The sequence below is a fragment of the Sphaeramia orbicularis genome, chromosome 21, assembly GCF_902148855.1.
Source record: "Sphaeramia orbicularis chromosome 21, fSphaOr1.1, whole genome shotgun sequence".
NCBI lineage: Eukaryota > Metazoa > Chordata > Actinopteri > Kurtiformes > Apogonidae > Sphaeramia > Sphaeramia orbicularis.
Genome location: NC_043977.1, coordinates 47,344,680 through 47,357,894, shown reverse-complemented (window position 1 = coordinate 47,357,894; position 13,215 = coordinate 47,344,680). Strand labels below are relative to the sequence as shown.

The window sequence follows — 13,215 nt, the reverse complement described above, 5'->3', positions numbered from 1 at the left end:
TTTACACTGAAAAACTGCAAAAAAAAAACTGAGGATAATATTATAATTAATGGTGATAAATCACTTAAGAAAGGTTAAATAGTGAGAAAAAGTCATTTGGGAACTGCCACAAAAGTAGCATTTGGGACTTTATGGGTTAAGAAATATTTAGACATTTTCAAACATTTTTGCTGTTGATACATTAAATGCATCTTCTTCTCTGTTTTATTTTTACACTCTCCATTGAAGTCATATGCTTGATTTTATAGAACTTTCAGTAACTCGTCCCATTGTTGTAAGGTACTTTTCAACCACTCTTTACTTCTAACTGAATAAACTGTACACATACAGTACATTACACAAGATGAGGAAAGTCGACTATCCCACTAGGTGGCAGGAAAAGCCTGAATCTACCTCTGACACTGAACTTCCCAAGAAGATTTTCACTTTTAGACAATACTGTGGTAAAGTTCAGCAAAGCTTTTCTGATGGTAAAAGTGGCGGCTATGATAAACAACTGTTAGTCCTGGGTGTATTTTTTTTTCTCTATTTTTTATTATCAATCTGCTGCTGATGTGATCTGACCCTGTTGTCCTACTTCCCATCACTTCCTGAAGTTATATTAAAGTAATGTGTAGACATCATCATGTATGTCTAATCAGTGATTCGAAACAATCCTTTTAATTCAGTGGCTGTTAAATCAGACAATAGTGAAGCAGAGGAAAGGTTATCTGTGCCACTTCAGTGCTCCAGCTGTGGATTATTCCTCAGAGAAAACATCTGGCCTGCTTTGGCATCCTCTTAGCACAGAGCTCAGAATTTGGGCAACCACATGGAGAAACATCTGGTCATCTGACATGTACGCAAGTTAAATCAGCTGTCTACCTGTCATCAGTTCATGTAGGACTCATCACCCATATCTTTTATATCTTCTCTCCTTGCATTTATTGAAAATAAATGCATGCTCCCCACATAAAAAAGTAGGACCAAAGGCCCTGTATTTTACTGGCATGTTCTATCAAGAATCAATAAAAAGTTGAATTTGTGAGGTTGTCAGGTTCTGCTGCTATGTTACAGTCCTGTGGTCTTGGTGCAGTAGATCAATCTCCCAATAGAAGTGGTTGGTACCTTCGCTGGAGGAGAGCTCAACTAATTAAATTAATGTCCATATATGACTTCCTATCAGTGCTCAATAGGAACTACATTGATCTGTAACCATTTCCATGTTATAAACCAAAAAAATATGGCCCATTACAAATAAAGCCACATATTTAACATGTATATTTGTAGATTTGTATAATTTGTAGATATTCTCTCAAGGAAGCCACATATAAAATGTGGAATTAATCCAAACAAAAGTTTCGTCAGAGAAGATGTTGGCAGAAATTTCTGATGAAGAAGATGATGACAAAGGCAACGACAACAACAAAGACAACAATGACAATGAAGACGATGCTGACAAAGATGATGGCAACAAAGATAACGATGACAAAGACGACAAAGATGAAGACTATGAAGATGAAGACTACGAAGATGATGCTACGAAGTTGACAGCGACAAAAATGTCAACTACGAAGATGGCAACTACAAAGATGATGGCAACAAAGATGACAAAGGCATCGGCTATGAAGACGACAAAGACAATGGCTATGAAGACAAAATGATGACAACAAAGACAAAGATGAAGACGAAGACACTGATACTGCCGCCGCCAAAGATGTCGGCTACGAAGACTACGAAGACAATAGCAACGACAAAGACGATGAAGACGAAAGCTGCGAAGACATCAGCAATTACAATGGCAAAAGCAACAACAACAGAAATGACAACGGCACCGACAACAGCAACTACAACAGCAATGGCAACAACGATGACAAAGATGCCGATGAAGATGCTGATGCCGACAATGAAGATGATGATGACAATGAAGACAACAACAAGGACGCAGGTGATGATGAAGACAACAACGGACACATCGCCTTCACAACAGTTCGTGTCTATCGCCCTGTGAGATACAAAGAAAAGGCTCCTCTCAGTTTGTCTTTCTTCTCCATTCTGTCTGATAAAAATGCACAAAAACAACCCAAAACAATCACTAAGGTGTCGATCACCAAGCACTCAAGTGTTTTTTAAAGAGTGGGTGGGATCATCTTTTCCTTTTCCTCATTCACTCTAGCATATGCAGAGACAAAATATGAGACTTTTAGCTGAAAACTAGGAGGCGGAGCAGTTTCCTGCTAATCAACCTCCTAGTTGACCCTGTAGTTGAAGGGCAGCCGTTACTATGGATACCCGAGGGAATCAAAGAGAGCCCACCGCTTCTCTTCACACCTGATGACGAGCTCACCGGAGATGGCACTCTCAACAGTGGGGGTGTTACAGAAATCTGTGAGGGAAAAGAAGTGGGCAACAGCTTTCATGAAGACATCTCTGCACAATCACATCCTATTTTATATTTTTTGCACTTTTATTTACTAGTTTTCTGGTCCTTACAGTTGCTTTTTTCTTTTCAGCATGTGTGCCAGTTAATGCAGGGCATACATTAAATGGTATATTACACTGTTAGTTGTGAGAGTGAATGAATAACAGATCAATGGATCATTGGGTGCCTTGAAAAGCGCTATAGAAATCTAATCCATTATGATTTTTATTATTAAAAAGTTGCATTAAAGGACTGATGTCACACTTAATGAGCTGTAGGAATAGGCTTACTTCAAGTTAAAACAGAGCAATAAAACAATAATGATATTTATTACAGTATGATTTTATATTATGATAATTCTGATTATCATGATATACGTTTTTCTTCTGATATTTGGGTTTGTTTTCAGAAACTTTCTTATTTCCAACTAAAGCACTGACAAAATACTCACATTTTGTGTTGTTTTACTTTATGTTTTACATGCATATTTGGATGCTGAACACAGGTTTTATGACTGTAATTGTTTTGAATGTTGTAGCTCAACACTTGTGAAATGTTCCACTGCTTGGTAAGTGTTTGTCATGTTCTGATTAGAAAGTTATAAAGTTTGAAACTACAAATAACATCTTTTACAGCATTTTGTTGCTTGTTAAGTGGTTTTCTAACTCTGATGTCACTACATTAGTTTAAGTTGGATAAAAGACTGACAAAATTAACCAAATAAATTAACTGCAAATCACTAAATCACAAGTGTTAGTGTTTTCACTTCGTCACATCTTTCACATAATACTTCTTGCTGTGGAAGGACTCAGATCTGTCTTTTGTGGCATCGAATTGAAATAAACAAAATTAGCTAAATCACAAAATCAGGATAGTTTTGTTTTGGTTTTTGGTTTTGTCTTTATGTCATTTTCATATAGTTTTGTCTTTTACGTTAACAACATTAAATACAATGAAGGAAAAAAATGGTATATCATGAAATCAGAATCTCCTGTTTTTTTCTTCCTCTGTCTTGCTCCTTATTCCATTTTCATATTTTTATATCTCTCACATTGCTTTCATTGTTTAGTTTTTGTGTCATTTTCACAATTTTTATATTGATTGACATCTATTGTGATAACTACTAACTGATAACTTATAATTTTTCTAGTCATATTGCCCGGTCCTAGTTTATTGTTTTTAATACTTAATTACATGAAGTCTTTCCATCATAAAGACATCCGTGATCCGAAAAACCCCAGGGAGCAGGCTGGCGAGTGAATTATCTACTCACATGGAAATCTCACTTGTACAAAGTGACCTACATGCAGTAGAAATGCAGCACTCGCAGACCCCCAAGAACCTGACACGCTCATAAATCATATCTGGCTATTAGGCTTGACGAGTTGTCATGAGCTTTTGTTAGCACATCTGTGTGGAGGAAAACGCAAACCTGATGGTTTTCATTAGGTATTCTGTCCTAAGAGCAGGCCGGTTGTTCTGCACAGGCCAGCATATGATGGAAAGGTTCTGAGTGAGTCAGGTATGGAAAAAACAAAATAAAAGGTGCATGAAAAAAAAAAGATAACAAATGATGCTTGTGTGGATGTGTAGCCTCTGCAGCCCCCCCCAGCTCCCCATGTAACTTGTTAGTGGGATGGTTTTGTCTTGGTAACTCCCATCTGTATTATGAACAACAGATGGGAGTTATTAAAGTCATTTGAATTGTTTTACATGGGAACATATAAATATAAAAGGGGCGACTACATCCGAGCAGCCCTCCACCCCCACCCCATCCTTATGAATTATAGATTGGCTGTAGATGCCTCATGAGCAGCCAAGCACTTTGAATTCCCAGGCTGATTCAAAAAAAGGCTATCGATTCCCTGAACTCCAGCAGGGGCCAAACCCCCCCTTCATGACAACATATAGAGCACCATCTGATGTTACTGTCAGTCTGCTCACTTTTCACTTGTACTTAGAGCTTAACAAGTGACATGAAGTTTAATGGAATACCGACAGAAACCAGAAGTGATGTGTTATAGCCAGAGACACAAAGGAATATGAGCAGAAGTGTTTTATGACGGGGAATCAGTCAACACAGGAGTGAAACCCTGTTTACTTTTGTGGATGTGGTGCGTTTCTTGCTAGATAACTCTAACCCTTTGTTAAAACATATCAGTGAAACCTAATCTGCAAATTCATTTCACTTCCATTTTATCTTCAGAAAAGAAGGAAAGCAGATAAATGTCTGTTAGCAATTGTAAATCTTTTAGTAACAGACTTAAAATTTCACCATTTTTCTTGTTGCTACTCTTTATTCTTCAGGATGAACTTTGTTATCACTATAAACAGAAAGTTAATCTCAAAGTTAAAGACTTTGGATATTAGAAATATTGCAGTTACCTAGCCTGCAAGCATTTGATTAGCATGTTAGCATTAAGCTAATGATATTTAGCAGTTTACTAAATTCAAAACAGGCTACAATATTACCAGTTATTAATGGTATGATTATAATTTTACACATGAAAAAATGTATTTAATATAATACAACTGTACTATATTATTAAATCATAATTTAGTTATATTTTGTTGGTTGTAAATGAATGTAATATGTTAATGTATTAACATTTTGCAGCTCAATTAGCACGTTAACAGCTAACTAGTATTATAATGCTAGAAAAATCAAAACACCTAAAAATTATAATGCTCCCTGTTTTTTTGTTGTTGTTGTTGTTTATAATTAGTATGTCTACGTGCTAGTGACAACATGTACATATCTATAAATAATTTGTTTGCTTAGTTTGTGGTATTTAGTAGGCTTTGTTAATGCTAATTCCAGTCTATCTACATGTAACCTAATCTAATATTAAGCTAAATTAAACTTCTGAATGCTATGTGCTAAGATTTGGTAAGTTTCAATTACATCTTTGCAAGTTGATGTAAAGTAGCTGTCACACCTGCAGCCAGACGTTAGTCTGGTTTTGTCTGTCTTTTATGTTTTGTTTGTCACTTCCTGTTTTATTTTGTTAAGTTTCCCCTCATGTGTCTTGTCTGTCGTCTTTACTTCCTGTTCCCTGATCATTCTCACCTCTCACCCGATTACCTGTCTCCGCCCTGATTTGCTCCACGTGTCTAGTTGTCTTCCCTCCCTTTTGTGTATTTAAACCCTGTCTCTTCCCCTTGTCAGACGCCAGTTTGTAACTCTTGTAGTTCTGACCAGCGTTTTGACCTCGTTTGTTCGTTTGCCTGCCTGTTTTTGACCTGTTTTTGGATTCCTCGGTTTCTCGTCTTCTGCCTGCTCCCTGTCTGGTTTTTGTCTGCCTCTTCTGATACCTGGTTTTGACCTTCTCGCCCTGACTACCGATACATGAGTTTTTGCCTTGTCCTTATGTCCTGTTGCCCGATTGTTTGCCTACCTGTGTATGACCCGTTTCCGTCCCTGACCTCCCTTTGCTTTTCCTTAGTCGGGAAAAACACCCCTAACACCGCTCGGGGAGACGGGCTTTTGCCCTCGATCCGGAGGACGAATCAGAGGAGGATATCACCAACTATTATCCTCAAGATTCTGTCAATGATCATTATTTTTCACCTGTGTGTGATCAATAAACCTTTTGAACTATATTTTTGGTGTTTGAGTTCTCCATTTGGATTCTGTGTTTGTACTAGCACCATTACAGTAGCAAGCGATGTTAAAGATGGATGTTAGCTCAGAAAATGGGGTGTGACACCTCTGACAGGTGGCCAAACACAACAGGATAATAAAGTGAATAAATTCTATATTTTTCTGAATTTAAACTTCAATTGCAACACTTAATAAAATAATGACTGTAAAACTACACATGCCAAAAAAATATAAAATATAGACCTTGCAGAAATGCTATGTACTATGTGTTTAGGCATACTCTGAACCCTGTTGCCTCTGCCTTACAAATACTTCAATGACAAAAAAAAAATCCCAATCATAAGGTTGTATTTTTTTTAGCCATCCATCCATCCATCCATCCATCCATCCATCCATCCATCCAGGGCAGGACTGAGACTCATTTTCAGCCCTGGAGTTTCATACCTCAGACCAGCCCACTTTAGATCACGACCGAATATTATTAATATCATGCAATTATAACCTTACATGTTAGGTCTACACACTGTTCTGCAAAGCCTTGTAATTCAGTGTATTTTCTAAAATATTTCCAGTTCAGTGCAAGTAAAGGTTGCTTCACAATGTGGATTTATTTCAACAGTGAGTGCACATCGACATCTCCTACATTATTATTCCTCACAACACAACAATAACAGAATCTATATTTTTGTTCTTATAAGTGTTAACATTTTTCAAACCTTTAAAATGTTTGAAATGAAATAAAAGAATATATAAAAATATTAAATAAAAAAAAATAAAAAAAAAATAAAAAAAAAAAAAGCTTGCTGCACTTTCTAATAACTATTATTTTTGTATCCTCTGCAACAAAAGATTTCCATCACAACTTACTTGCGGTTTGTTCCATCTTTGCTATTGAAAACTTTTGGTATAGTGATATTAGGGGTTTGATGAGGATGATAAGAAAAAAATGTATGTGTATCCTGTGACTGAGGGCAAGCAAAGCAGTCAAAGCTAACAACAGACTCATCTTCATCTGTCTCATTTGTGCCTAGTGGTTCAGGGTTGTGCTGCTGAGCTGCTCCTCTGTCATCAGTAGACTCTGCTCTCCCTTTCACACTTCCTCCAGTTTCCCTAGACTCGCCTGCACCTGGATCACAATAAAAAATAATATCTACAGACATTTGGACTTACTTAACTAAAGATATTTACACTGGCAAAATATGCTGGCTCATTTAATATTACTTTATGCTATTGCCTTTCAATTGTGGGCTTTGTGTATTTACTGTCTGACTTTTAATGATAAAAATTAAATTAGGTCAGTACTATCGTTTGGGTATAGAAAGTGGTTTTACTGGAACTAATGCTTGCTTGTTCACACAGTCTGTTCCAACAGCTCACCTTACCTGGTTCATCGTCCTCATTAGCTGTTTCCAACCGGGAGGTCGTTTTTGTGAAAAAGTTGCAGATTTTGTCACATTTGGCTGTGTTTGCTTCCAGAGCTTTCCTCTTTTTAATTCTTGCTTCTCCACACCACCCTTGCTCTTTCTATTATCCATGTTTCAAACAGCAAACACAGCTGACCATCCACAGCCTACAGAGCACAGATCGTATGTGCTCCACAGCTACAGTATAGAACTACTAACTGTATGGAAGGACAGATTACGTCAGGTCACGGTGCATCTGCAAATAAGAGGAAGAAAACAAACAGTTTGCTGGTAGAGGGGGTGGGGCCCAGGAACAGCGGCTGCAGATTACGTGATTAACTCAGTGCTATGACTGAACACCGGCCCCCAAAAAATAAATAAATAAAATATTAAATACATATTTAAAGTGAACTCCAGCCCTTGCGGCCTAAATATTATACCGGCCCACCGGGAATTGTCCCGGTCCTCCTGATTAGTCAGTCCGGGCCTGCATCCATCCTTTTTCCGGTCGAGAACCATGGCCTCAGATTTGGAGGTGCTGATCCTCATCCCACTCACTTCACACTCAGCTACAAACTGCCCCAAGGCATGCTGAAGGTCCAGGTTTGATGAGGACAACAGGACAATGTCTTCTGCAAAAAGCAGAGATGAAATCCTGTGGTCCCCAAACCGGACCCCCTCTGGCCCCTGGCTGCGCCTAGAAATTCTGTCCATAAAAATTATGAACAGAACCGGTGACAAAGGGCAGCCCTGCCGGAGTCCAACATGCACCTGGAACAGGTCTGACTTACTGCCAGCAATGCGAACCAGACTCCTGCTTCGGTCATACAAGGACCGGACTGCCCTTAGCAAAGGGCCCCGGACCCCATACTCCCGAAGCACCCCCCACAGGATACCACGAGGGACACGGTCGAACACCTTCTCCAGATCCACAAAACACATGTGGACTGGTTGGGCGAACTCCCATGAACCCTCGAGCACCCGATGGAGAGTAGAGAAGCTAGTCCAGTGTTCCGCGACTGGGACGGGATTTTTTTTTTATGTCATTATCATTAGTTTATGTAACATAGAGGTTTGGTGTGTACTATACTTAGTTAGTTAGTTAGTTAGTCAGTTAGTTAGTTAGTTAGTTAGTTCGTTTGTTCGTTTGTTTGTTTGTTCGTTTAGTTTTATTTCAAGCACATAAAATCATCAGATAATGCGACACGGACAAGCAAAATTTTCAGTGTTCGAAAAAGAAGAGGGAAGAAGTATAACTTAAATTGATTCCACTTCCTTTACTTTGTTAACATTTTTTTTTTACATTTTTATAACACAAAACATCCATGCAAACCATTCACCGAACACTTACTTTAACATAAAAGAAGTTTGAGTTTAGAATCTGCAACGTCACTGTAAAACAAAGACTGTGGCAAAGCAGTTAAACCCATATTAACCCATAAAGATCCAAACATCCTCCAACAACCAAAATCATTTACTGATCTAAACTGCTTAATCCCTGTTGATCCGCTAACCCTATCAATATGTGTAAATAATTGGTGCAAAATGAAGTTTGTCATCTTGTCATGGTCATTAAATATGACCCATTTGGACATTCAGAGGCTCCGTAGTGAACATGGAAACACTGTCATCTTCTACAACACTGATTCACCAGTAAAACCCATGGAGTTGGATCAATGACAGTGGACGGAGACACTCGGTTTATGTTCAATTAATGATATATTTTACTGAAAAAGTCACTTTTTTCAGTTTTATTTGTTTCTGATAGAATAAACCTCAAATTTAATCTGAGCTTTTATGAATATCTACATGAAAAGTGAATTAAATATAGGAAAATACATGATTTTAACTGAAAAAAGACAAAATACAGAGAATAATATTATAATAAATGGTGATAAAGTTTAAAAATAGAGAAAACTTAATTTGAGAACTGCCACAAAAACAGCACTGGGTCTTTATGGGTTAAAGCTAGGGACTGTTTTGACCCTGGACACCGGTGACCATCTTTCACTTGGAAACCACAGTGTCTTTGAGTATCTGTTATCTTTGACTCCAGTATGTACTTCTGCAGCCCCATCACTGCAGTGCAATGCCCTACCTGTCTGAGGATGAAGCTTGTCGAGGTGGTGCTGCCGTCAGACCTCTTTAGCCGGCTGCGTCTGGAGTAGGTCCCTCTGTTGGCCTGTGGAGGAGGCAAAATGAAACCTCTGTTTACCTCTTTACGCATTTCTCACACTCTTTTTGTTGTATCCTCCATATATTTATATCCCCCCATTCTCTTCCACACTAACTCAAGGGCACCTTCCCTCCAGCATCCGGGCCCCTGGGGCTGACACCAGGCACTGGCCCCTTTCAGCGGCCTCACATCATTCATAATGACCTGATTATACAAGGTCAGTCCATTCAATGCTTTACCAAACTATCAGAGCAAGTCCATGCACCATGGTTGTGTAATAATCTTCAATCTTCAAAAAACTGTATAACTACATACATTAATTATGGTGAAGGTTATGTTTTCATTGGGGTTTGTTTGTTCATCTGTCTGTCTGTTAGCAAGATAACTCAAAAAGTTGTTGAAAGATTTTGATGAAAATTTCAGGAAATGTAGATACTGGCACAAGGAACAAATGATCAAATTTTGGTGGTAATCGGGGGGTGGGTGGGTGGGGGGTGTTATTGAAATTTTCGTGAAATTTTGACACTGGCACAAGGAACAAATTATTAAATTTTGGTGGTAATGGGAGGGGGGGGGTTGATGACATTTTCAGGAAATGTTGATACTGGCACAAGGAACAAATGATCAAATTTGGGTGGTAATTGGGGGTGGGGCTGATCTGCCTTGGCGGAGGTCTGCGCTCTCCAAGTGCTTTTCTAATTTCTGTTAATGATTTTAAAAGTATCATGGAGAATGCAGTTAAGATGGAATGTCACTGTTTTTCTTGATGCCGTTATGATTTAATAGTTATCGTGTTTTATTGTTCATTGTGTATCATGTATGTGTTTTATGTTGTTTGGACTTTGTATGGTTGCTGCCTTGGCCAGGTCTCCCTTGCAAAAGACATTCCTTATCTCAATGGGACTTCCTGGTTAAATAAAGGCAAAATAAATACATAAATAAATAAAAAAAATGAAACACATGTATGACAAGACTTTTACTGCTGCATTTATTCCCATTGTGTGACCCATTTTCGCATGTAGCAATTTCTTTCAGAAGACGATGGGGTTCACCTCGGATATAAGAGTCGTGGAAATGCACCAAATATGACTTATTTTTTTAAGCCTCTTTATTACTTTAAATGTGGCATCCTGTCCTCCTGTGGAGAGTCTCTCAGGAAAAGCAGGTGCATCCAAGTATCTAAAGATATCTCCCTTCCCAGGTCACTGGATATGTTTCATTTAGAGTTAGAGGATGAGATAAGACGCCAAACACAAACAGGCGAAATAAAATATCTCAAAAACCCACAACATACTGTGACTGAGGAATGTATACAATATCAAGAAAACGTGTGTGTGTGTGCATTTACAGGATATAGGCTCCACAGCAGAAGAATGGCCACAACCCTGTTCAGTACTGACTGGGTGAAGGATACCAAATTCGCAACACTGCTACAAATCAATTTCTTTCCTGGAAAAGTTGGATCACCTCATGCATCATGAGCGGAGGTCCATAAATAATTAATAATTAAGCACCCAATTTCATTTAATTTTAAATCCATCACATTCGCAGCATACTGTTAGACCTGGGTCTATGTTTGACTAACGACACCTCGGGGTGCCATTAGGAATAATGAAAAATGCATTTAACACTGAGAGCAGCCTGGGCAGTTATTTTAGGAGTGTTGTTGGAGTTGTGATACTGGGGGGGGGGGGGGGGGGCTTAGAAAGAGACGAGGAGAGGAGAGGAGAGGAGAGATGTAGTTTTTTTTTTTTTTTTGTTTTTTCTTCCTACCTGGAACACAGGCTTCTGCAGCCCATCTCCCGCCCCGTGTCGTGTGTAGATGTGCTGGGACATCTCAGCCAGCTCATCGGTCCAGGGCGGAGGCTGGCGTTCCTTACCGCTCCACTGGTACTGATGCTGCTGCTGCTCCGGTGGCGGACCGTGCACCGCCGGATCCAGTTTGGCTCCGGCTCCGAATCACTCCAACGGAAGAAAAAAAGAAAAATAGAGGAGCAAAGAGGCAGAAGAAGAAGTGGAACAAGCTGCTCTACTCGGTTCACTGCTGGGATGAAGAGTGTCCTGCTCAACTGCTCAAAAACGCACATAAGATCCCAGCATCCCCCTCCCCCTTCCACGAGCATCACACACGGCTTTACTGGTGATGCGTTCAAGAGCGAACGAAAATAACACTGCAAATTCATACATTTTACAGGCGTCTGAAATTTTAAATAATACAGCATAGTATTTTAAAATTATATATGCTACCGTTCGCAAAAGCTTATTGTGTAAATTCCAGTGATCATTTCAACCTTATATATTCGCAGCATAATGTTTGTCAATTTTACTTATTTAGTTGGTTAGTTAGTAAGTTAAAATATTTTAATTTATTTTTGCATTTACACATTAAAAAAAAAAAAAGTGTGAGTGGCAGCAAAAAACCTTTGGTGACAATTGTATTTTCTTCCTGGAAAGTGTAAAATGACACTACAACATTTAAGCAAATTCTGTACCATGCTTTTTAATGACACCAAATTCAATAGCATTTTTAACAACTCACAGGAAAATATAAATCTATATCAGTAAAATATGGTATTTTAAAGACTCTGGATAAGCTTCACCACAGTGAGGTACAGTACATTAGAAAATGTCAAAGCTACAATTGTAACACATACAATCGGAACCCAAATGCAGACCACCACAGAGGTAATAGTTTATATAGTCTTTATTCAAACTATGCAGGAGCAACAGGTGTTCAATTGTCCAATAAACAGTCACAAACAGAGTCTCTTTAGAGCCAACAGGGGAAAGGCAAAGGGGACGTCGGGGACAGGCAGGAGAGCCAGAACCAGGAGAGTCAGTAGAAGCCAGAGGAGCAGAGGCAGAAGACATGGTCAGGGACGGAAGACAGGTCAATACCAGGTGGCGGACAGAGAGACGTGGTCAGGGACAGAAGGCAGGCTGATTAACCAGGCGTTGGACAGAGAGACGTGGTCAGGGACGAAGGTAGGTAGGTTACCGGGGATCAGATGAACGGACAGAATCAGGCAGAGAGGTCAGGCAGGGAATCAGGCAACAGGTAGGCAGATCAGATCAGGTCAGGGATGGATGGATGGATGGATGGATGGATGGATGGATGGATGGATGGATAGTCAGGCAGGAACAAAGCTGGAAAGTTTCACATGGAGCTGAAGACAATCTGGCAGTGAGCAAAGAGCAGAGTAGTGAATATATACACTCAACCTGATGAGCTGCAGCTGCGCTCACAGGTGAGTGGAATAATGCTGATGAGGAGGTGTGACAGAGTTACAGGGCCAGAGGGAGAAAAAGAGCAGAATAACAGATAGAGATATGACAACAATGGTGCTAATTTTTAGACATTGAAGAGTGAGAAGATGTAGAATGATACTAATAGATAAATGAATAAAGAAAATGGTGAAGCGAAAATGGAGAGAAAACTCTATCGCTACTGTATATAATCACAGAGAGTCTGATTGTATGAGGAGGACATGAAGGCAGCATTAACTCTCCCTCAGTGAACCAGCATCAACCTGGCATGTTGTTTATAATGGGACTTCACAGCCAACACATTCTAGCAACAGTGTTTAGACCTGAACTGAAGAGAGAGAGAAAGAGAGTAAAGGATACAGGT

The 13,215-nt window shown here is 39.2% G+C and overlaps 1 protein-coding gene across 1 annotated transcript in view; it reads right to left on the bottom strand.

Moving 5' to 3' along the window:
• cacnb4a (calcium channel, voltage-dependent, beta 4a subunit) overlaps positions 1-11,637 on the bottom strand; it is a 116,265-nt gene extending 104,628 nt beyond the window's left edge. Inside the window, exons 1-2 of the mRNA XM_030124959.1 lie at positions 11,358-11,637; positions 9,507-9,590 (exon numbers count right to left, since the gene is read on the bottom strand). Of these exons, the coding sequence (XP_029980819.1) occupies positions 9,507-9,590; positions 11,358-11,420 (147 nt within the window). The 5' untranslated portion in view covers positions 11,421-11,637. The remainder of the gene's footprint in view (positions 1-9,506; positions 9,591-11,357) is intronic.
• Between the last annotated feature and the right edge of the window lie 1,578 nt (positions 11,638-13,215).